The 23,152-nt window shown below is 41.7% G+C and overlaps 1 protein-coding gene across 1 annotated transcript in view; it reads right to left on the reverse strand.

Annotated features, from left to right (window-relative positions):
• fgf22 (fibroblast growth factor 22) overlaps nt 1-21,620 on the reverse strand; it is a 37,336-nt gene extending 15,716 nt beyond the window's left edge. The window contains exon 1 of the mRNA XM_042484026.1: nt 21,064-21,620. Within this exon, the coding sequence (XP_042339960.1) occupies nt 21,064-21,436 (373 nt within the window). The 5' untranslated portion in view covers nt 21,437-21,620. The remainder of the gene's footprint in view (nt 1-21,063) is intronic.
• Between the last annotated feature and the right edge of the window lie 1,532 nt (nt 21,621-23,152).

Consider the following 23,152-nt stretch of genomic DNA (forward strand, 5'->3'; position numbering starts at 1 on the left):
CGTCTGAAGTTTTTCCGTTAAAAATAAGATGTGGTTCTCACTGCTTATATGTAGTATGGACATTAATATTGCATGGTTAGGGCCCCAGAAAGCTTTTCCACTTTTCTCCCACTGACAAGGTTGCATTTGTTTTCCTGCAGCCACACACAGCAACCAGCCTTTGTCATTTACTTGAGTTGGGATGATGTCAGTGTAAAGGACATCTCTAACTTGGTGGTCAGCTGTGTGCTTTTCAGGCATGCTAGTATTTCAAAATGTCCAGAATGATGTTGAACAGAGACGTGTTGTTTTGGGTGCACTGCAAAACAAAGAACCGGACTACTTTACAGGCAGAAACTTCAGAGCATGACGCACTTTTGGCCCCACCCCAACAACCGATGTCAGAGCAGGTGTTTTACATCTGCTTTTAAAGGCCAAAGTACCTGCTTTGACATGACTGATTGGAGTGCCACAATGATTTTCTGCCCTATATCTTAAGTAGCATTAATAATTAGGTCTTCTTTGATCCAAGTTTTCCGTTTTTAAACAGCTATTAGGCGGTTGCAGGTCCATTTGAAACATTTCGGTTAAGGTCAAAGGGAAATATTTTATGTTCTTCTTTCTGAGGTTTGCTCCGAAAAGGGTTAGACTTCAGTATATTGGTTAAAGTTGAGGATTTTCTCTGGATTTCCCTTTCATTAATGTACAAACACCCTGGTTGAGTCACTGTCTGTAATGTTTCATACACATAGTGATGAAATTATGACATTTATTTTTGTTGAATAAGTGTGATCAGGCTCAGAATATATATGATGCAATACCTTTATTGGTTTTAATGGTACAACCAGTTCTGGACAGCAATATAACATTTACAGTCTCTTTAAAGGGAGCTGTGAAGGCCACTCTGAGAGCTCTACTGTTTCAAGCAGAGGAGTCGTGCTTTGGTGTATGTATGTGTATGTCTCACATGCAATTTTATGTGTGTCTGTGAGTGGCCCTCTGTTACAGAGTAGAGCAGTTGTCGGTCTACAGGCAGCACCTCCATCCCTTCCAACAAACTGTACCTGTCTTTCGCTATTTCCTCCTGTCTCCCACCTACCAGCATGCCTTTCACTGCCTGTCTGTCCCTCACTTCTCCTCTGTCATACCTCTTTGGTCTCTCTGTCTCAGTCTGTTTCTCTCCCTGCCTGGGTCACCCCTCACCTCCCTCCCTCCCCACTGGCCTGTCTGCAGCGGGTCTCCGGACATGCATCATACCTATTAACTCTCACAGGACTGGGATGATTTATTCATCCCTTAGCTATGAGATATGTCTGCTCTGAGCTGAGTCGGGGTGGACTGAAAACACATACAAAACATACAGCCTGCAGTTACAAATCTCAGGTTTTTGTCACTTTTTAAAATACATTAATTTTTTTTAAATAGAGGCAAGATTAAAACAAGCTATGGTTGGGCTAATTTCTCAAACTGGTTGATATTAAGCCAAACACTGGACCGGCGAACAATTTTTACCAAGTCGACCTGTACTCTTTCACAACTCAAATACCGCCAGTTGCTCAGGGATTTTAGTGTCTGTCACTGTGACAAAAAAGTACCTTACGCAGCAGTATGATACGCCACTGCACAGGGTCAGTTTGAAACATTGAAGGTAACAACATTATATAAAGAGCTGAAAGTCCCTTTAGGGCAAGCGGGAGAAGAGGTGGATTGGTTCAAGAAACACTGGACTTTCACCTGGGAGCCTGCTGATTTTTATGAATGTTGAGCAAAACCCTGTTTTGTCTAAACATAACCATGTGATTTTGTTGTACAAGGAAATAATCAGAAATAAAAGGTGTTTCACTGAGGTTTTCAAAATAATTTTGAAAAAGAAAATGTACTGTACAAGCACAAACTGTACATTTCCTGTAAAAACAGAAGTGAATTTTGAAAAGACACAATGAATGTAACAGACTTAAATTAACATGCTGTCCTTGAACATCAACAACAGACTCAGGGAGATAACTAGCAAGTCATGTTGATGTGGGATTGTACTGACCAAACAGCGGTATTTGATGAGCTGGGATGACTATATATTGACCAAGTGACCCATGATACTCAGTAGCCATTCCCAAGTGAAATATAATAACACTGTGTTACAACAAAAACATATCTGACTATATGGTCTGACTATCTTTATGTAATGTGGGAGTTCTTTATCCACACTGAATCCATTGAATATGCAGTTCTGTTACATCATGTAAACGAACAACGAAACATTCAGCTGTATGCTCAAGATCAGACCATAGACATATGCACTTAAAAGATGGGTGAGTAGCCTACTTGCTATCTTTCTACATTTTAGCATTACTTTTTAAAACAGAAAACACATTTTACATTGTGATATTTACTGGAAATAACATACAATATAGCCAAAAGCAAATAGCCCAACTTGTTAGTAGCAATGGTCATTTACCTGGTCAAGTAGTCCCCTAGCCACCTGCCACCTTATTTAGGTTTTTGAAGTAAATGAGAAGGTACTGTGTAGATAATTCTGCATTTCAACTTCATGGATCAGTCGTTTCTTGTCTATTGCAGTGCTTTCAAAGCAAGCGACAGGAGTAAATAAAAACACTGGGTCCAACAAAAGTTCAGTTCAAAACGACATCTGCAGTCAGATAGGACACTTCTTTTGTCAACCCCAAAACACATGAACTTTAGTAAATATACCCAGCCTGCCTCACTTTTCCCCCCTCCTACCTCTACTGAAATTTGATCTCCCTTATGCTGCAGTCACCAGCCTCAGCACCACAGTAAATTGGCCTGTCAGACGCTACTGGCTTCGTTAGTGTGTTTATAAACATATTATGTTAATCATGTTGTCATATTACTTATAGCGCAATATGAGTTGCACGTAGTGCTGTAACGCCCTCAGCATAGTTTGCTGATGTTGCTTACTTTTAATTTGCCAGATTGTGCCATAATGGTAAAAGCTGGTTTGCATAAACTTAAACCAGTTTAAGCTTGCACACCAGAATGGACTGGCAAAACTGAAAATTGACCTGACTCTACTAAGAAGGATAAAAACTACCAAAAATTTCCAAGATACAAAGTAATGAAATGAGCTGAACAGCCCTTCCTCTCATTACCCACCACATGTTAGTCAAAGCGGCACATTCAAGCCAACCTGCCAAGTAATTCAGTTCCCTTAAATGAGCTCAGACTGTCTGGAGGTCTGAACAGTGTTTCTCTTGCCTAATTTAGCTCCAAATTCCTGGACAGTTAGGAGTCCTTCAACTTGACTCATGTTTGATCAAACAAAATTTATAAAATACATAATTAAAGTAACAGCAAAGGAAATAAGAAACAGGATTATTTTTTCACCTTTCTCTTTTTTTGGACACACTTGAACTTTCGCAGATCCAAACATGCTGTCACTCTCTAATTCACTCTGTACACACGGTGTGCATGTGTGCTGCCATTTAAAAATGACTGTGTACAATCAGTGTCCTCTATACCTTGAGGAAGTAGGACACAGGGAGGGCCAGTCTGCGTGTGTTGTGTATTTTTGTGAGTATATTCCCTTGCATGCGACACGCCCCATCAAAGAAACAAGGACGATGGATAGAAAGGACAGGAAGCAAGAGAGAAAAGGCTGGCAGAGGGCTGAGTCTTCCCTGCCCACATATTACTTGCTGTTCCCGCATTCCATTAAAATCTCTGGAGGGATGAGAGTCAAGATGAGGCTGATAAGATTATTTTTCTGCTGTCTTTTTAATCTCTGTCCATATTCAACAGCCAGTGTCTTTTGTTCAGCCATGGCTGTATTATTATCATTGTTATCATCAATGGCTTAAAGCTCTTCCTTCACTTTAAAATGACCATTTGAATATCAGTTACTCACTGTGTTACGTTGATTTCGTAAAGAAAACTTTGTTTCTTTTGCATGCTTCGGCAATGAAAAGAGAATCCAAAGCAGGATAACATTCATTTTGAATGGAAGTATTGAGAACCACATTTAATATAGCAAACGTTACCATTTTATCCCTTTTTAATTGCTGCATCCCTTTGTATCATTCTGTGTCCCCTCTCTAAAAGTCTGAGGTTTTTGCGGGTCCATGAACGCAGTGCAGACAGAACTTTTCAGTAGTTCTTTTTTCCCCCATCAGAAGTTTGTCAATGGTGGGGTGGATAATTCATAAGTTGATCTCTTCAGAGCTGATCAAATCAGATCGATTTATGAGGGTAGCAGCTGCTGCAGAGGTGAGTGAATTCAAACATTTAGACTAAGCAGAATGATGAGAATGCGCCTGACGTTCTGCTGCAGTGTTATATATACAGTATATACAGTGTATTTCAATAGCACTTTTTTAATGAATGATCCACCTCCAAAAATTAAAAATCTATATGTGGTGGCAGATGTTTAAATCATGATGTGCCTATACAGATAAATGAATGTGTGGGAAACCGTGTTATTGCTGCTGATCACCGTGGTTTCCTTTTACTTAAAATTATGTAGAATGTTCTTTTTTTAAATTCTCTGTTCACCATGGTGGCATGGGAGGAAAGTTTTCTTCAGAAATACAAGGTGACATGCAGTGAGTTATTTTTATTCGTGTCACTTTGTGAGTGAAGTATTCCTTTAAGTGGCACGTATGAAGGATTTCAAAAAATGTATGGCGCTCATAATTTTTTATGCAGGTTACCATCGGAGGGAACATCCTCCATTATTAAACCTGACAATGTAACAACTCTGACTGTATAATATACTTGTGTTCTTCTCCATGACTGGCTTGTCCCCTTTACCAACGTCATGGGCTGCTTTGCTTAAACGTCACGTCAAAATGCTCTCCCTTTATTTCTACTCTTCTTGCAGCTCTGCTTTTCTGAGGATGTCAATCTCTTCTGTTATTGAATGAGCAAATGTCAACCACGAAGAAATACCTTAGCACAGATTACAAAAAGAAATCTGGAAACAATTTGAAGTGCACACTCTCAAAGTTGTGTGCAGGCTGGTCTTCAGCCAGTTCCCCCTGCCTGCCAGACTGAGCCACTGAGGGAGGTGTAAAGCAGAGACAATCCTCTCCTCTACAAGCCGGGCCTGAGTTTTTTTGAGCCTGTGAACAAGCCACATGGTGGTGATCTGCTGAAAGCTGACTCCTGTACTCCCTCGGCCCCAGCCCCGGCCGCAAGGGGTGACATTCTCTCACACACAATCCAGAGGCCGGTCCTCTTTCAGGACTCGCACTCGGCCCTGTTACCCCCACCCTTTCATATGGTGCTGCTGGGAGAACTACTCCAGGGATTAGCCCAGCCAGGTCTTTCAAAGGCCATTAGAGCAAATTACAGGTATCCTGTTACCAGTGCGCTGGGACAGGCCAGGTGAGGGGCGCAGAGGCCAGGCGGGAGAGCAGGGGTCAGCTTGGGACAAAAAGACAAGGCCACCCTGGGCCCCACTCTATCGGAGTGTCTCCCTGGCTCCACAAACTGGTAGGCCTGCATCTATGAATGGCTCACTTGATGGGACCTCAGAGACATTGTCTCACCAGCGTAACTTTAGCCTTTTTTTTCTTAGTACCCCTCCACCCACCCCTACAACTCACTCTCCCCACCCGGGTTTTCTCGTCTTTCGATTGCTGTGGGCACGGTTTTGCCCAGATAACGGATCACAGAAAATGGCTATAAAACACGAGCAAAATTCAATAAAATACAACACAGGCTGTGTCATATCGACCCCGATGTTGAGAGTATGACCTGCTGCAAACACTCAGTCACGTCCTGTCATGGCTACACTATCAGTATCAGCACTGTCAGAATGCCACACATAAAGTTCTGCCTCGGGCCAAAGATTTCTTTTGAATTACATTAACCATTTCTACTTAAAACCTAAATTTAAATTGTAATGGTGACCACACAAAACTATTAATGTGTGTTCTGTCAATGTATCAGTATGCTGCAGGCATCATGAGACCGATGCTGCTGATAATGCTGTGGAGATGGCCACAGGGAGTTCCGCATCCTGCCATTTTCTCTACTCGCACACACTCTCGCCAGCACACACATGCCTCTAGGCCACTTGTGCCGGCCACACTCAAACTAATACACACACGCATGCCTCACCCAATCCCGACCGGTGGATGACAATCTAGTGGAGGAGTTGCGGAAGTGTTTCATTAGCCAATTACCGCTGGTAGATAAAGCTCGTGTTCCCACAGTCCACAAGGCCGGGGGTCAAATGCGACCAATTACCTTCCATCTCCTCACAGGCCAGATTAGTCTGTCTGATTTATCCCCAGACAGACTGACCCAATAGTCTAGAATGACCACCCACATCTGAATATATCTTTGTTTGAACTATTTCACTGCTTAAAAACACTTCTTACACAGTCGATATAACTGCTAAAGTGACATTAACAGGCTTTAACTGTTAGTACAAAGACATGAGTTTAGTGGAAAAACAATGACAAAACTCAGGTCAAAGATTCTGGATCTCTTCTACCACACACACACTCTGCATCATCAAACAGTGATTAGTGTATCTGCATGTCCTGTCAGCATGCAGTCCATGGTAGTTATACCCCCGAACACTAACTTCCTTGGACATGCTAAGCTGTGATTGTCTGTAATGGAACATCAGTCAGTTCATTAGGGACCTCCAGGATGCTGAATCAGAGGGGAAAAGACCCTCCGCTGATCAAACCCCAAATTTACAAGCATGGAGGGGGCAAGCCAGCCAGCAAAGGTAACACTAGAGGACAACCTGAGGGAGTGGGCGAGTGGTGGGGTGAAGGGCTGGTGTAGTGAGGCTGAGGGATAGCAGAGGTGAAAAAGGTTAACGAAGCCCACGGTGCACTCGTCTGCGTCTGTATTTTACCGAGGGGCCTCAATCTTACCGACCAAGAGGCCTTTTCTTTAATCAAGGAGGGCAAACTGCCTCCAAATCATGCATCACATCCGTAACAAGCGAATAGCGGGCTATCAAAGGCTTCACAGATAGTTACGAACAGATCTGCCCGCCGAGAACTTTGTGACTCACAGCTTCTGCAGTTTCCTGCGCTGTTGTGCCCCAGGAGGAGCGGCTGGGACGGCGGGATCCACATTAGACTGAGGTCATTCCCCTGTGCCACTAAATTGCAGTAAGATGGTGTGATGCATCTGTGGCTGGTTTGGTTGACTGTCCAGACCAGACTCAGTGAGTGGAAACGTAATCAGGCCCAAACAAAGGACTTGTTTACAGTTTCCTACCTTCATTTTCCCTGGTAGTTATCGAGGAGCATCCACATCTGAGCCAAACCAGCATTCCCTTTCATTTGTAACCACTGCAAATCTATGTCTACATTGGCAAACACTAATTTATTTAAGATAAGATTAGAGTAAGCCAAGTGAGCCACTTGTTTTACCTCCTTCAGCAAAATTGGCCCAGATCTTGTAGGTGATGATAGTGCAAGCTGGCTAGCTGAATTTGTCAAACAACCCAGACACCAGAAGAAAATGTTGGCATTATATTTTTCTGCAAACCACAAATACTCAGTGAGTTTGTTTCATATCATATCAATGTTTCCAGTGTGATGTAATTTATAGCTGACTGCAGACTAACCAACAAACGTCAAAGCCAGTTGTGTTTTGGCTAGTCATTGCTGTTTCCACCCCTTTAGACTCTAAACATGATTATTTTGGAGCAACCCTTTGATGGAAATAGTGTCACAAAAAGTGGTTATTTTTATCAAGACTTTTCCTGTCAGGACTGTACCTCCCAAACGGGGTATTTTAAGCTAAAAAAAAAAAAAGATTTTTTTTTTTCTTTTCAAAAAAATAACCAAGTGGTTTTTGTACCTAAACCTAACCAAACGTTAACCACGGAATTGTTGAAATGTAAAGTTTAAACGTGTCTGCTACATAATCACATGCAAATGTTATGTATAATTGCTTTGCAGAAACAATCAGTGCCAACATTTTTTCTGGCAATTGGATTGTGTCCAAATATTCTTTGGATGAATGCTTTGTTCATATCATATCAACGATATCGTAATTCCAATTTCTTGGCTTGAATGAATGGTATTTATGTCAACTACAGCTTGTAAACTTTCTGTATTTTACCTGAAAATTAAGATTGAAAACCAAACAAACATGGACACCTCACATCTCCGTAAGTTAGCTGTTAAAGGTCTTTAAACCCATATTTTGTGAATCTTGTGTGAAATACTTTGGATGCTTTTCACTTTTAAAGGGGTACCTCACTTGCCTAAACACAGCTAATTTAACTTGTAGCAAGGAGTATGACTCAGCTTGCGACAGGCTGTTCTCATGCACTGTTGGTATGACTAACTACAAAAAGTAATGCACCACCATTTGTATACAACCCATGTAATCATGACCAAGTGATTTGTGTATGACCCACAAAGTTGTGAAGGCTGAAATCATGTGACCAATGCATTGACTGGAGGAAAAAGTTTGCATGGAAAGGATAGGTTAGGGTGGTGGATGGGTCAAGCAAACACAGGATTTTCCCCCAGGAGACGGGTGTCCATGTCCTGTGTGAAACTAACTGAACATTGAGTTATTTTCAGGTTCATTTCTTTCGTTTCTTTTCCTAAACCTATGATGCACGTCTTTACATGCCTAAACCCAACCATTTAACTTTGCGTTGAGTACTGAACTTTACATTTAGTATGCAACGTCATTTGTGAGACGCTGACTCATTAGATTTCATACAAACTGTTTTATGAGGGTACATTGCCTGTGAAAACAGTCATGTAATGTATTTTTATAATGTTTTTTGAGGTGGGATATTCCCAAAATTTGAAAAAAATGACCCTGATGGGTTCATGTCATATTTCGCCTTGGGCTTGAGATTGTTTTAACAGGAAGAGTGTACTATAAGTCGGAGGAGTGTTGGTTAAAAGAAGTTGTCATTTCGGAGGCAGGGCAGATCTAATGGAAGACATTAACCCCTTGCTTTATGGAAAATGTGGAATTATAAGTTGTAGGAGCTTGACACGTATTTAGGACTACAATTAGGATATCTCTGCTGCTGCTTCGAGTCTGACCATTTTTTGTCCAATCTGTCTTTTGTGAGTCCCTCTTTGTATGTTTTTATTGTTCTCAGGACTTTGTAAATCACATCAACACCTTCATCTTTACTGGATGCCTATAAACAAAGAGAATATAGTTTTTTACTAGTAGCACTGCATTCAGCAGCAGTCTTAAAAGCCCACTGAACTTGAGTTGGAGAATACTGGAAAGTAAAGTGCGTGCATTTGTGGCTCAGGTGTGCAGCGAGGTTCCAGTGAGTGAGCACCAGGACACAGAATATTCTCTGTGGCCTGAGCCTGCCCCATATTTACATTATTAAAATGAGATGGGTATACAGGGAGGTGACAGAAGGCACAAGAGTGAAATCAGGGCCCTGTCAGAGCTGTCACTTGCTCCACTGGCCAAAGGGCCCTGACCCCAATCCTATCCACTGCAGGGGAGGAGAGGGAGAAATGGAGACAGCAGGAGAGAGAGAGGGATGGTGATAGGTAGAAAGGGGCAGACAGACACAAAGAAAGAGTCAAGGTGAAAGAATATGTGTATAGAAATAAGTATATGAAGTAGGTCTGTGCAATATAATAAAATCTATCATCTGACGATAAAAAAACATCAATCATTTCATTTTTTGCTGTATCATTTATTTTGTTTAAATCATCTGATAATGCTTTGTTCCTTGATTTATTAAATGATAACAATACTTGAATTAACTTTTCAGTAACAGTACTTAAACGTCATACTTTATTAAACATTATAACAGTATTTTATTAAACTTTATTTTAACAGTAGTTTATGTAAGTTTATTTTTTGGCAGTAGCTACCTTATTTGTAACTGCAGTTCATTTAATAATTTTGTATTTTAGTAGTTTGCAGTAGTTTAGAGGAGTTTTCAAAATACTGAAATGTTGTGTATTACGATATAGCCTGAAAATATTGTGATATTATTTTAAAGCCATATTGCCCAGCCCTAATATCAAAAGAAATGGATACAGGAGGTTAGCATCTAACCAGCTTCTACCTAAATGCAGAAAAACATATTATGACTGCAATCTTTTGTTCCTGATTCACCCAAAGGTAGCTGAAAGGGTGGATTTCAAAGATGAGTGTTTTGGTGTGACATCCACTTTGTCACGCTCTGAGAAGCTAAATAAGCAAAATTAAATTTGTAGTAAGTGTTAACTAATAAGGAAGCTATGTTCAGGACAGAGATCCATACAGGAGAGCACTGATTTGTGGTGTACTGTCCTGCTTTAACTACATCCATGCATTTCTTTGTGCCACCCTCTGTGTTCTAATCAGCAGCACGGCCTTCCAGGCGGGAAAAACTACCGTGGCTTGCACACTTCAGCCTGCGCGGAAATACACACACGCATGCATCTGAATTGAGTGCAAGGTAAGGTCTGGTTCGTATTAGCCATTAGGGAGAGGAAACGCACATCTTTTTCAGTTTAGGGTCCACTTCATGCTCCCACAATGGCACAAGTATAAACACAGGCACATGCTCTCTAAAATGTACACACACATTCAAAAGAGCCCTGACACGACACTCACATCCTGCTCGTGGTCGTTTAGCAAAGTGGCCTTAGAGATAAAAAGCAGGTACGGCTGGATGTGTGTAATGTGGTTCAGAAAAGACGCTGTTTGGTCTCAACCTGTTGGTATGCACAGACCTGCGCCGGAGTCGCTGTTTTTAGCCCTCCACATTTGCATTAATTATCCTACTTTCAGGAAATGCATTTGCAACATGGTTATTCGGTCCAGACTGGGACTTCAAACTTGAAGGCACAGCAGCGTTAGTGCAAAGGCTGTTAACCTAGTGGTACAAAATCACACTTTTTATGTGTTTGTTCCCATAAAAATAATCTAAATCCAAGATAAACCAAAATATAAGTTTTATATGATCTCTATCTAACAATTTTGGATTAAGGTCCAATTAGAGACAGAGTTTTCCCCTTTTTCCACTCAGGTTTCAGTCCCAAATGTCTGCATTATTACATTTTGACCCACATATTAGAATGTACATGGTCTACCTTCCAATATGCAGTATCTGATGCTACTTTAAGGACTGCAACTGGAATGCATAATGAATCATCTATAGTCTCATATTGCAGCCCAATCGCCAGAACAAATGTTGGCGTTGCACATTTCTGCAAACCACAGATATGTAACATTTGTATGTTTGTAGCTTATATTTTTTAAATTTTATGTGTCTTTATGTTTCAACACCGCTGTTGTTAACATGTGGTTGTGTTACTGCACAAAAACCTTTTGGTTAAAAAATGTGTAAAAAGTTACGCTAAAGAACACATGGTTTTGGTGACACAGTCATGGCTGGAAATGCTGCGGTGTCTGTCTAGAAAACACCTAGGTTTGTTCTTGCAACTGGGCTGCACATTGGGGCTTTGAAATAAAAATTCAAAACACTGGGTTATTATCATAATTAACACTTTAAACTGCAGATTCTTAGCACCTGCATTTGGCTTCTATCTGTATAAAAAGTCAGGGCATCCCAAAAATTATTGCATGAATTGTCACAAAAGTTTGTACAGACATTTATGGTCCTTACAGTATAAATCTTACTGACTTTGGTCATGCCCTGACTTTTCCCAACCTAAATGTTTCAGCAGTGGTCTGCTGCTGTGTGCTGCTCTGCAGCCATCTGACCGAGGTGTCATGCCACCCACTATTCACTGCTCCTCTTGATAAGAGGCTCGACTCGTACTCATGTAATCTGAACTATGACATCAGTTGAAACTTACGATTGTAATAAATCTGAGGTTTGCAGAAACATGCAGTGCCAATGTTTCATTATTGCAACTAGGTTGCTTTTCCTCAGTGTTTTTCCTCTAATGCTTTTTTTGGTTTTTAACAACTTTTGGATGACTTGCCATGAAATTTTTAGACGTTTATGGTGCCCAGAGATGAATGCTTATGACTGTGCTACTTTTCATCTACTGCCACATTCAAGGCAAAATTTACAAAATTTCAAAATATACTAGATGGACTAGCAATTTTTTTGGCACAGACATTAATGTTCCTCAGAAGATGAATCCAAATGACTTTGTTGATCCCCTGACTTTTCTTTTCGTGGCATCATCTGTTTACAGTGCCTCACAGAGCAGCTTTCAGAAATATTAACTGGCACAGGCATACAGTACAAGACGTAATGTCTGCATGATAAGATATGTTGCAAGGTTTCTGTTGCACAGTATCTTCTTTGCTGCACAGATAAGTGATTAGTTCAATAAATGTCATTTCCAGATATGATCCTCGGTGTGATGCAGCGCATTTCTCCACTGTGGTGTTATGATTAAACAGATTTCCATTCTACTGCACATTGCCAAGTGTTGTAAACTAGAGTTTTATGACGTTATTGCCTGACAGCAAGTCAATATTTAGCCACAGAGATTGATGGGCAGGCTGTGGTTATTCTGTTTGCGTGTGTGAGTTGTTTGTTGCTGAGATTAAAGTCTGCGAAAGTCCTCGGAGCTCCCATGTACTCCTGGCTTAAAGCTTCGTGGGGAAAAAGGGTGTGGAGCCTCAGATTTAGCTGAATGTCACCTATGAGAAAGACGTGCCTGATTTTACTGCATCTTATTGCTTCCTTTATGATTTTGACCAAATCCTACAGGGAGGGATATCTGTCTTCAGGGCAACAGGTGCATTACATTCCTGCTATTATTGCTTCCTAGTCCGGGGTTCCTCGTGATTTTAGGTTAAACTTGAACACCTTTAAGCTCTTGTAGCTGCAGCCAGTCAGCCGTAGCTGTATTTAGAGATGCCAAGTTGTTTTTTTCCCTTCGTCTACCAGGGGTTCTCTTTCAGCTTCTTTATTCTTGGGCCAGTGGTTAAACGCCTTCCAAGACATGATGTCTGGCTCAGTTCGAGCAGGGAGGTGAGAGGCTGTATTGGAAGGGTCAAAACAAAACCATTAATCTGTCTTGGTCTATCTAGGGTTGAGGCAAGACCTGTCTCCCTTGACTCAATGGGCTGATTACGTCAGTGTGTGTGTGTGTGTGTGTGTGTGTGTGTGTGTGTGTGTGTGTGTGTGTGTGTGTGTGTGTGTGTGTGTGTGTGTGTGTGTGTGTGTGTGTGTGTGTGCGTGTGTGTGTGTGGGTGTGTGTGTGTGTGTGTGTGTGTGTGTGTGTGTGTGTGTGTGTGTGTGTGTAGGGTCCGAGATGTGAGCGGCGGCTGCTCCTCGGTGAGAATTTCCTTTGGCGAATGATTTCAAACATGTGGTGCTGCATGAGTAAGACTAGCTGGCCGACTGTTCCCATCTGATCTAATTAATACTCATTTTACACCTTTCACAAAAAACACACGCACAGTAATAACACAGCTAATGTGTTCTTATTGAGGAAAAGGCCAAACTCTTTACCCCCATTTTAAAAACATACTGCCTGGCTGTGACTATGCTCAATATTACATTGCCTAATTAATTGTGGCTCATTATAATGATGTAAAAAGCACCTAAATCATTGAGAGAGCAGTTTTTGGATTGCAACAGATTGTCTGCTCATGGGAAAGTCGAAGTTAAATGGTTATTCTTTCTGGCCCCAAAATATTCAAAGTGTAAAACCTCAATCTATTATTCTCTTTAATCATTTTCTGATGTTCACACTATTTCTAACTTCGAGGAATTTAGCAATAGATATACTTGAACCTATTCAGTGTCACTCTCCGTTTTTTAAAGAAGCCTTTCAGAGCATCAGTGCAAACATCTTTTATCAATGGCTTTAAGATCCAAGTAGCTGCTTACTGGCACTGTGAAGTCTTGTCTTTTGTGTTCCCTTCACACCCACAGGATGTCCAGAGCTGTGGGATGCTATAAAGGAATTGGCTGCTGGAGCCAAAGTCAGACTCTATAAACCTGCTGATGAACCCAGTAAATCCCAGAGAGGAGTGGAGCCAGACTGCTAAAGGTTGTTAGCTACTAATTGCTACATTTCTCGAGCCCATTCATGATATCAAACCCCGGTGGCAGAAACCAGGGATCCTCGGCTAATTAGGGTGACACTGACACTCTTGTCCTGCAACGTTCCCAGTACAGTGGCAGTGTGTGTCTGGGTGTGTGTGTGTGTTTGAGAGAGAGATTTAATGTGCATGTTCATCATGTTTAGCTGTTTTATTTAGCTTTCGGCCTTTTGGTCCAAGGAACAGCTGGCAAAGGGTCGATTTTCGTTTGTCTCCCACAGGCTGAGGCCATGCACTGTCCATACTGAGGGGATAATAAATGCATGATTCGTGGGATTTTACCCTCCCGTTGGCATCCAAAATGTCCACGAATCCCCTCTCAGTTGAGACGACCCAGAGGAAACCTTACATAATGCCTAATGAGCAACGGGAAACGCTCCAGCACTCCTCTAGCCTTTAATTTCCACCTCAATACTGAGCAGAGCACGCCCCAGCTCTTCTCCTAGCCTCATTAACATGTGTATTCTCCCGATTCAAAACACCAAAGCACTTCCTTCGGCCAGGTGCTTCCCTCTTTAGCCCCTCCAGCCCTCGGTGCTGTTGATCCCGTCACACGTCCCCGTCTGAGCTCTACCAGAATTAATGGTGAGTCATGGTAAGGATGTAGAATGGCCAGGACAGAATAAACTTTCTTACATCTTTAAAATTGCAGACAGCGCTGAAGAGACATTTTGCAGTGTCTGTCCCTTTGACATGTGTATGCCATTGTCCCTTCATTGCAGCCTACATAACACATGAGCTGATGATGGAGAATAGTGGTGGTTTTGATACTAAAAAAAAAAGAATAGGCCTTTCCATTCATATTATCTCCAGTTAAAGTAATTGTAAGTGTTGTCTGTTTTAGTATATTACAATAGTGAGAACTTAAGAAAAGCTGCAGCGTACATGAGCTGTCATGTCGTCATGAGACGTGATATTTACTCCTGCATGTACACCCTTTTTCCACTAAAATTAGTGCATATATATGTTTTATTCAATGTGCAAAACCCCGCTAAAAATAAGTGAGAGATACCTTTCCCATTGCCAGTAGACAAGTTTGCCTTTCTGTTTTCTTTTTACTGGTGTGTCATGCGCAGCGTCACAAGCACACCATAAAGCAGGCTTATTAAACGGTAAATAGCAGCATGGAGGCCAGTGAAAATCTTATTGTGGTTATTTCTTCATTCTATCTGTTAAATCATTATTTTAAACATTGTCCGACTAATTTATCACAGTGTAGAGCACCGAATTTTGTAGCACGATGTAATGATCAGCCAGAAAACTAGCAAAAATTGGTTTATCGCATTCCCATCACTGCCAGTGTGAACCCACTGAAACGTGTGCTGATAAATACCTGTAACTACTAGAGAGTAATTTATGCCAAGAATGAATGCTGATAGCAGCATTTATCACTGAATATAAAAGCAAGATTTTAGTGGGTTTTTTGTCCAGTGTGAAAGAGGCTTTAACTGGACAGCTCTCCCCAAAATCAAAAATACATATTTTTACTCTTATCTGTAGTACTATAAATCAGTTTAGATTGTGAGTTGCCGAGTGTTGGAGATATCGGCTGTAGAGATGTCTGCCTTCTCTCCAGTATAATGGAACTAAATGGCACTTGGCTTGTGGTGCTCATAGCACCAAAGAAATACATTTGAAAAACTCAACAGCAATGTCTCTTTCCAAAAAAAACACAATTGTTGTGAGCAGTTTTATTTGGCACTTTGAGCACCACAAGCCAAATGTCATCTAGTTCCATTATACTAAGAGAAGGCAGACATCTCTACTGAACTGTGAATTGTCCCTTAAGTTCAGTTGACCCATTATTTAAACATTTCTTCAAATATGATGAAAAAGATAAGAATTTTCTACATAAGAAATGTATATAGCGCTGGTTTAACTTTTCATCACTGCCAATAATGTATAACTGGTCAAACCTTTTAGCTGGATTTAGTCATCTGTCTCCAGCACTCGTCCTGTCTTTTCCCATTTTCAAATTCAAGTCAGTCTCTCCTTGGCCAGTGACAGTTTCCCCTGTCTAAAACAAGTTTGAATAATTTCCACAACATATTTCAGCAGGGTGGAAGATTTTCTTCCCATGGGTCCTCTCCAAGTTAAATACACTCATGAACTAGGAAAACTCTCACATCAAACAGCAAGATGTTGCACACCAAGGGAAAATTGGTAAACACAACACACCCTGGCTGTGAGAGCTGCGCGGCTATAGAGGCAGAATGGAGCTTGTCTGGCCACAGTGACTTCTGCGATTATAGCGGCGTGGCGAGGTGACCTTATTTCCTAAGGGTGAACGGGCTGTCACTACCTGGAGACTGCACAAACGTTTGATGCCTTCAGCCACACACACCCAAAATTTAACAGTCCATCCTTTAAAATGAAAAAAATGAAACACTAAATGAAATATATGCAGTGTAGCATGCCAAAAACTACATTTAAGAATTTATACAACAAAACAGGAAGAGGGCGATAAATAGAAAACAAGCTTGTAACTAAAGCCATAAAATTTCACTTGGCCTGTATTATCTGAATTAGTGACATACATGGAGCATTTTCCCTTGGACTCTACTCTTTATTCATCTACTTAGCTTTATGATTTGCAATTGATTATTAAACGGTTGTTGGGTGTGCCCACGCAGCTGTTGTGCTGTAGTACTGTCTAATTAGCAGGCTATGACCGATGACCCAGGACAGGATATGATGCGTACCTGCCTCTGGAGCTTTTGTAAACACTTGGGTGTGTTTTTCCCCTCGATCATTTTCTGCTTTGCCATAGGTCAAAAGAAAAACATGTCGAGGCCCTCCCCTTCGGGCCCTGAAAGTCCTGTACTTTGTCTCTTCTTGTGGCTATTTCAACAAGTTATTTTTAGAAACTTTGATGATAACTGCATGTGGTTGGATCTATATTTAGAGTGTGCGGTTTCATAAGCTGTTGTCGAGTCATGAATCTTATCTGATTTCTGTCTCTTTGTTTTGATTAACAAATGCTTTCTGTAAGCTTTCAACTTGCTTGATTCAGAAGAACAAAGTTCAGGGATGGACACCTGAAACTTTAATGTTTGTGTGTGTGTGTTTGAGTGTGTGTTTGTGTATATTTCCGCATGTGTGCTCGCAAGGTAGGACATTGTTCTAAGAGCACTTTGGAGATGGAACTGATACGTGTTCGGTCAAGCTGTCTGATGTGGATGGAAGTTTTGAATTTCATCACTAAGAGGGAATATAAACTCACGTCTCCTTTAATATCTGACCAGGCATGCTATACAATATTTTCACATGTAATACTTGTAGGTTATTCTACATTAACAACAATGCATTTATTTACCATTTGTGTTTTGCATTTTTCTCTATCTCCCTCCAACCCTGTCCAGCTCTCTCATGTCTCTCTCCCTTTTGCCTCTTCCCTCAGCTGTTCCATGCCCCTGCTCCACTGGGATTGATACAATATTTTCCAACCTCAATTAGCAGAGAGCCTGTTGACTAATTCCAACTGTTTTTGCACCTGAGAGGGAGTTGGGAGTTGGGGCTGGAAAAACTGAGTGGGGTGGAGGTGAGGGCCGGGGCCCTGGGTGTAGCAGGCAGAGCTGTCGGGGCAATATAGCTGTGTCGACAAGAGTGTAAGGGCAACACAGAGGACAGAGGAGGGGTCGGCCAGACTGCTGGGCAGCGCACGAGGAAGCTGCATGCTAGGGCTCAGGGCAGCCCTGATCTCAGCTGCTGCAGGTTACTCTTGCACAAAACAATGAAAGAATCTGGGAATTATAATATAGGCCAAAACAACACTGTGCCTCCAAGATTGTTGATATCTGTATTTGTGTGTGTGGGTATTATGAAGCATGTCTGTATGTTTACACAAGACTCTTTTTGCACTGTAAAATCTGACAAGTTGATCTTATTTAAAATAGTTTTGGAAACCGATTCCCTTGAAAAAGGAAACTAACTGGAACTATTAATCTTAATTTATGTTTACTTAAGTATTGATTGTTAAGCTTACTCAACATTAAGCTGCATTTGTTTAATTTTGTGAAGCAACTTAAAAATGACGAGTAAAATTACCTTGTTCTTTCTAGGTTTTAGAAACTCCAGCAAACAAAGTTAGTCTGACTTAACTTGATATAAAGTAAACATAAATTTACTTCGATTTTTTTTAGTGTGAAATTAATCTTTTTTACAGTGTGGTTGTCATCTGATAGAAGAATAAATTTTAAAAATATCAACAAATCCTAAAAAAACATGTTCTCTTTCAGCGGTGGTGGAATTATTCAGTTGCTTTACTTTAAGGGCTGGTTGACATTTTTCAAAGTGGGGTTGTATGAGGTACTTATCTATAGTTTGTGTTTTACATACAGTAGATGTTAGTTGTTTACAGAAGCAGGCTGGAGTCAGACAAGGAAGCTGAGTGCTGGACTGGTGAGGCAGTCATTTTGAAGAGAGCAATATAACAGCTTCATTTTCCCGTTGTAAATCACTGTCTGACATTAAGGTAAGGTAATGAAATATAATATATCATACACTTTAACTGATGCAGATTTTTGTTTTTGGTGGATAAAATACCTACCTCAAGCCTGCCTCTCCAAACTGGAGGTGTGCTGAATGACATCTACTGTATGTAGAATACCGTCCATGGATAAGTACCCAATACAACCCCAGTTCAAAAAAATCTGAACTATCCATTTAATACCAAAATGTAAAAATACTCTGTTAAAAGTAAAACTCCTGCATTGTGAATGATACTAAAAGTAAGAAAATATATTCAGGAAAATGTACTTAAAGTATGAAAAGCGAAAGTAACCATTATAGAAAACTTAAAAAAAAAAAAAAACTTAAAAAAAACCAAAAGTATTTCAGTAGAAATAGAAAAAGGCTAAAATGTTTATCAATATAGTTGCCACTAAATGTTTTGTCAGTCGGCAAATTGATTAATGGACTACTCGTTGCAGCTGTACCTGCATCAACTGTCGGGTAGCATAATTCATTAAAAAAAATCTATTTTATAAATACCTTTTATGTTGTTATGCAAAATATTAAATATTATGTAGTAAAGTAACTAATAACTAAAACTATCAGATAAATGTAGTGAAGTAAAAAGTACAATGCGTCCAATATTTGTAAGTATAAAGTCATGAAAAGAAATTTCTCAAGTAAAGTGTAAGTATCTAGAATTTGTACTTAAGTACTGTATGTGAATAAATGCACCTAGATGCATTTCACCAATGTCTTCTTCCCTGTCTTAGACTTTATGCCGATGCTGTCTTCTCACATCTGCGTCACCACACTTGTCATTAAATATGCACGACTTCCTGCTTGTCCTGCCACTCTAATCTGTAGCCCGGTCGCTGTATCAGTATCAAGAAATTGTCTGGGTCAGGAGGCTTTAAGTCTGATTGAAAGCCTCCTTGCGTGATGGCAGTAAAGGTAGCTTCTCACAAAAACAGAGGGAGACCTCAAAACAGCCTTAAACCAGATCTTCCGCATTGTAAGGCGCAACCACAGACTGACCACAGCGTCTACATGACCGCTGGGTTGGCACTGTGCTCAGCTCCGTATGCAGGTACACACCCTCGCTCTGTGCGAGCAGATAGAATCGTTCTTTCCACCAAAGGAAATGAGAGGATGATGGCTAAAGTGTATGAGGACATTATATTTAAGAGGACTGCACTTTTTCACTGAGAGCTACTGCAACCACATAAGCATTAATGACATGGCAAGAACAAGCACAAATTTCTAAGTTTTGCTCCTTTCCAAAGACTTTGCACGCTTGATTCAAATCAAACTCCCTCATGTAGCCAAATTGCTACCACTCTTCCAGCATGACCTCTGTTGTGTCAAATTCATGTACAGTTTGGGAGTAATATTTTAATATGGTAGCTGACATATATTACCACTAATATTAGAGAATAATGTCCCAACTTGGAGACGCCCGCAGGTCCAAATTTAACACAGCAATAATTCATTTCAACTTGAATTTCTACCAATGTGTGTGGTTTTCAAAGATTCTGCCAGGTGACTAATCCCGACAGGTTAACAAATGTCATCCAGTCTGCAGCTTGGAGCTTATTGAAACAGTGGCAGCAGACTGGCTGGCCTGTGAGCTGGATGCAGCAGCTGCTCCAGCCCCCGGTAGCCGTATGGAAAAACTCTGACTCACCCACTTGTATAAAAAGGCATTAACGACCAAATGCATAAATATTACCGTCAAAGGCATAAACGTCTCTAAGGGCTATCCAGTCAGTCAGTCAGCCGGTGACTAATGGAGGAGGAGGTCAGAGCATGACCAGAGTCGGCTCATCTGACCTGGTCAAGCATGTGAAAGACGCCCATTGATGGACGTGTTGGAGAGGCACAGCTGCTGTATAAGGAAACCTCGACTCAGGTGTCTCTAAATCACAGATACAGACCTCAGAATAGCCAATGTGGGTTGAGGTGGAACTGCACTGATGCATGTTGAATGCTTCATGTTGGGAAGGGTCGTCCCGTCTAAGAAGGTGCTCAAAGGCATGATTGTTGTGTGCAAGAGTCACAATCATATGAGGCTGTACAAAGAAATTTGTAGCTGTGTGCACGATTGTCAAAAAATGTGAACTGCAAACAGTAAACTGCTTAGTCAAGAATGCACAAGTTGCATGAGGCTTTTTTCCCCTCGGCACTTTAAATATGATTTTAGCTGTCTTATTATTTTTGACAAATCAAACTATAAACAGTGCACGTGAATCTGAGTTTTGTTGAAACTGTGTTTCCATTTACACCTGCTACTTACAATTGATGCACTTGCGTCACAGTTTTGACAAGTTAATCTCCACTGAAACTTTTTTTTCCAGGCCCAGTTTGCATCGCCAACTGATGCTCAATGTCTCTCCTCAACTTAGCTTTCTCATGCAGACTGTCCCCTGAGGAGTCTAAATCCACACTGGGGTATTCCCTTCTTACCTAGCAACGCGTCTCTCATGCTCCAAACACAACACAAATAGCTCAGCAGTGATAGAACCAAAGGATATCCCTATGAACTGCTATAAAAGTCAACAGATAACAGAGTCCAGCCATAAAAATAAAAGAGAGAATGTCACAGTGTGTCTGTGACGCATATGAGACCCACAACTTGGATGCACTTACTGTCTGCGTAGTTTTTCCGCCGGGTGCCGTCCACCTTGCCTGTTTTGTCAATGCAGAGGAAGAACTTGTTGGCGGAGTAAAGACGCCGTAGACGGACGTCGCCCTCTAGGTGATTGTAACTGCGAGTGTGCCTTTCCAAAGTCCATGAGCAGTTGATGCTGCTCGCCAGCACCTGTAGGGGTTCATGTCCAACCCCAGGTGGACAGGCCCCTGTGGCGGTGCCAGCCGTGACCAGGAGCAGGGTGAAGCATGCCAGGCAGAGGGAGGCAGCACTGGGGAAGGGGAGAGGTCGCCCGGCAGAGGCCGCGGCGGTGGTGGTGCCGAGGGCAGGTTCAGGACAGAGATGAGCTACGAACGGCGTCCATCTGCACATGGTGGGTCAGACTCCCAAGGTGCACCTTGTGCAAGCTGTAGGCATGCTGATGATGTGGAGATGTCCCAGTGGAGGGATGACAAGAGGGTGGGAGTCCTGAAGAGAGAAGGGAGGGAAATGGCACTTGCAGCAGATCCTCTGGATGTCACAGGTGACCAATCTCCACTTTGCGTTGACAACGGGCCTTCCTACAGCAACAGGCTCGTCAAAGTTGTCATCTTCAGCCTTGATTTTATTTGTCCGATCCTTTCATGGAGTCATTTTGTGAATCCACCTTCAAAAGTTCCTCTTTAGTGTCGCTCCTGTTTGTTCTCCTCCTTGGACTGAGGTCTTCTTTCCCGCACCACAGAGAAAGTCCTGGGCTGTATGAGGATGCGCATATGTGTGTGTGTGGATAGGTGTGTGTCTGTGTGTTTAAGTATGTGTGTGTGCACCTTGCGATGCTCTACTCTTTCCAGCTGAATAGGAACAAGGTGCCTGTCTGAGCTGCTGACCCGTGGCTGAGAGGGAGTTGAATGAGGGTTGGTGACTGCCGTGTATGTGTGTGTACGTGTGAGTGTGTGATACTGAGAGAGAGAGGGAGAGAGAGAAGGAGAGAGCGAGTCTGGGAGGGAAAGAGCCGGTGTGTGTTTGCGACAGAGAGAGAGGCAGTGAGAGTGTGTCTGTGTGTGTCAGAGTGAGCGGCAGGCAGCGAGTGTGTGGCAGCTAGCACGGGGCAGTGAAGCAGCAAGTGAACGGCCTCACGCTCTGCTGTGCGCAGTCAGTCAGTCAGTCCTCTCTTCTGTGGAGGCACCGGCTGAGTTGTCCTGCATTTTATCCTGGGCAGGGCCTGCATCTAGGGGGTTGAAAGAGAGAGAGAGGTGGGGGGGTGGGGCCACCGCACTCATTCATAACCATTTCAAACAAATGAGAAAGCCTGCATCAAGCACCGTCCCCTTTCTATTCTCTCTCACAGAAAAGTTTACTCTGTGCACATTTGCTTTTCACCTGAGGATTTTATTGTCCTATTTTCTTTATCCTCTTTTTTTTCTTTTGGTCACGGACACCTGGAAAGACTTACATCCTCTTTCCTATCCCATGACCTCTGCTGTCTCTTCTTGTGGTGAATGCTGAAGCATTTTGTAACACAGTCAAATCAGCTCCATTACTGTCCAGTGAACCAGCTAGGAGGCCGTTTTTTGACACCTTCACTCTCTTTTCTTCTCTGTGGCCACATGGGGCAAATTAGGGGGGGGGCTTTCTTTTTTTTTTTTCTTACCGCTGCTGGTTTGAATCATCAAGCAGTCGGAAACACAGAGCAGGTTGCAGGAGTGTCGGCAGAGTAAGTCCAGATGAAGCCTGAGAGACTTTCTGATCACCTGTGTTAATATTTCAATGAAACACCCTCTCTGATCTTTGCAGTTTAATTTGGGAGAGCAGGACGGAAATGAAGAACACCTTTTTTGCGACTTCCCACACTCTTGTCTGTTTTTTACAAGCTGTGTAATGAACCTGATTAGGACAAGGCAAAGCTCAGACCACTGCAGACAGCAGTTACCACTCCTCGTTTTGGGCATTTGAAGGTAAATAGTATTATTCTAAACATCAATGTAAAGAAGAAGAACAAATTACATTTTATACCATCTGATTGGACTAGAACTTTAAAAAAACAAGTTTAAATTTAGGGAAATACAGTGCTGCAGTGATGGCGTTTATTTGTAGGTCAACGTGAAGGTA

The sequence above is a fragment of the Plectropomus leopardus genome, chromosome 3 (assembly GCF_008729295.1).
Source record: "Plectropomus leopardus isolate mb chromosome 3, YSFRI_Pleo_2.0, whole genome shotgun sequence".
NCBI classification, from domain to species: Eukaryota; Metazoa; Chordata; class Actinopteri; order Perciformes; family Serranidae; genus Plectropomus; species Plectropomus leopardus.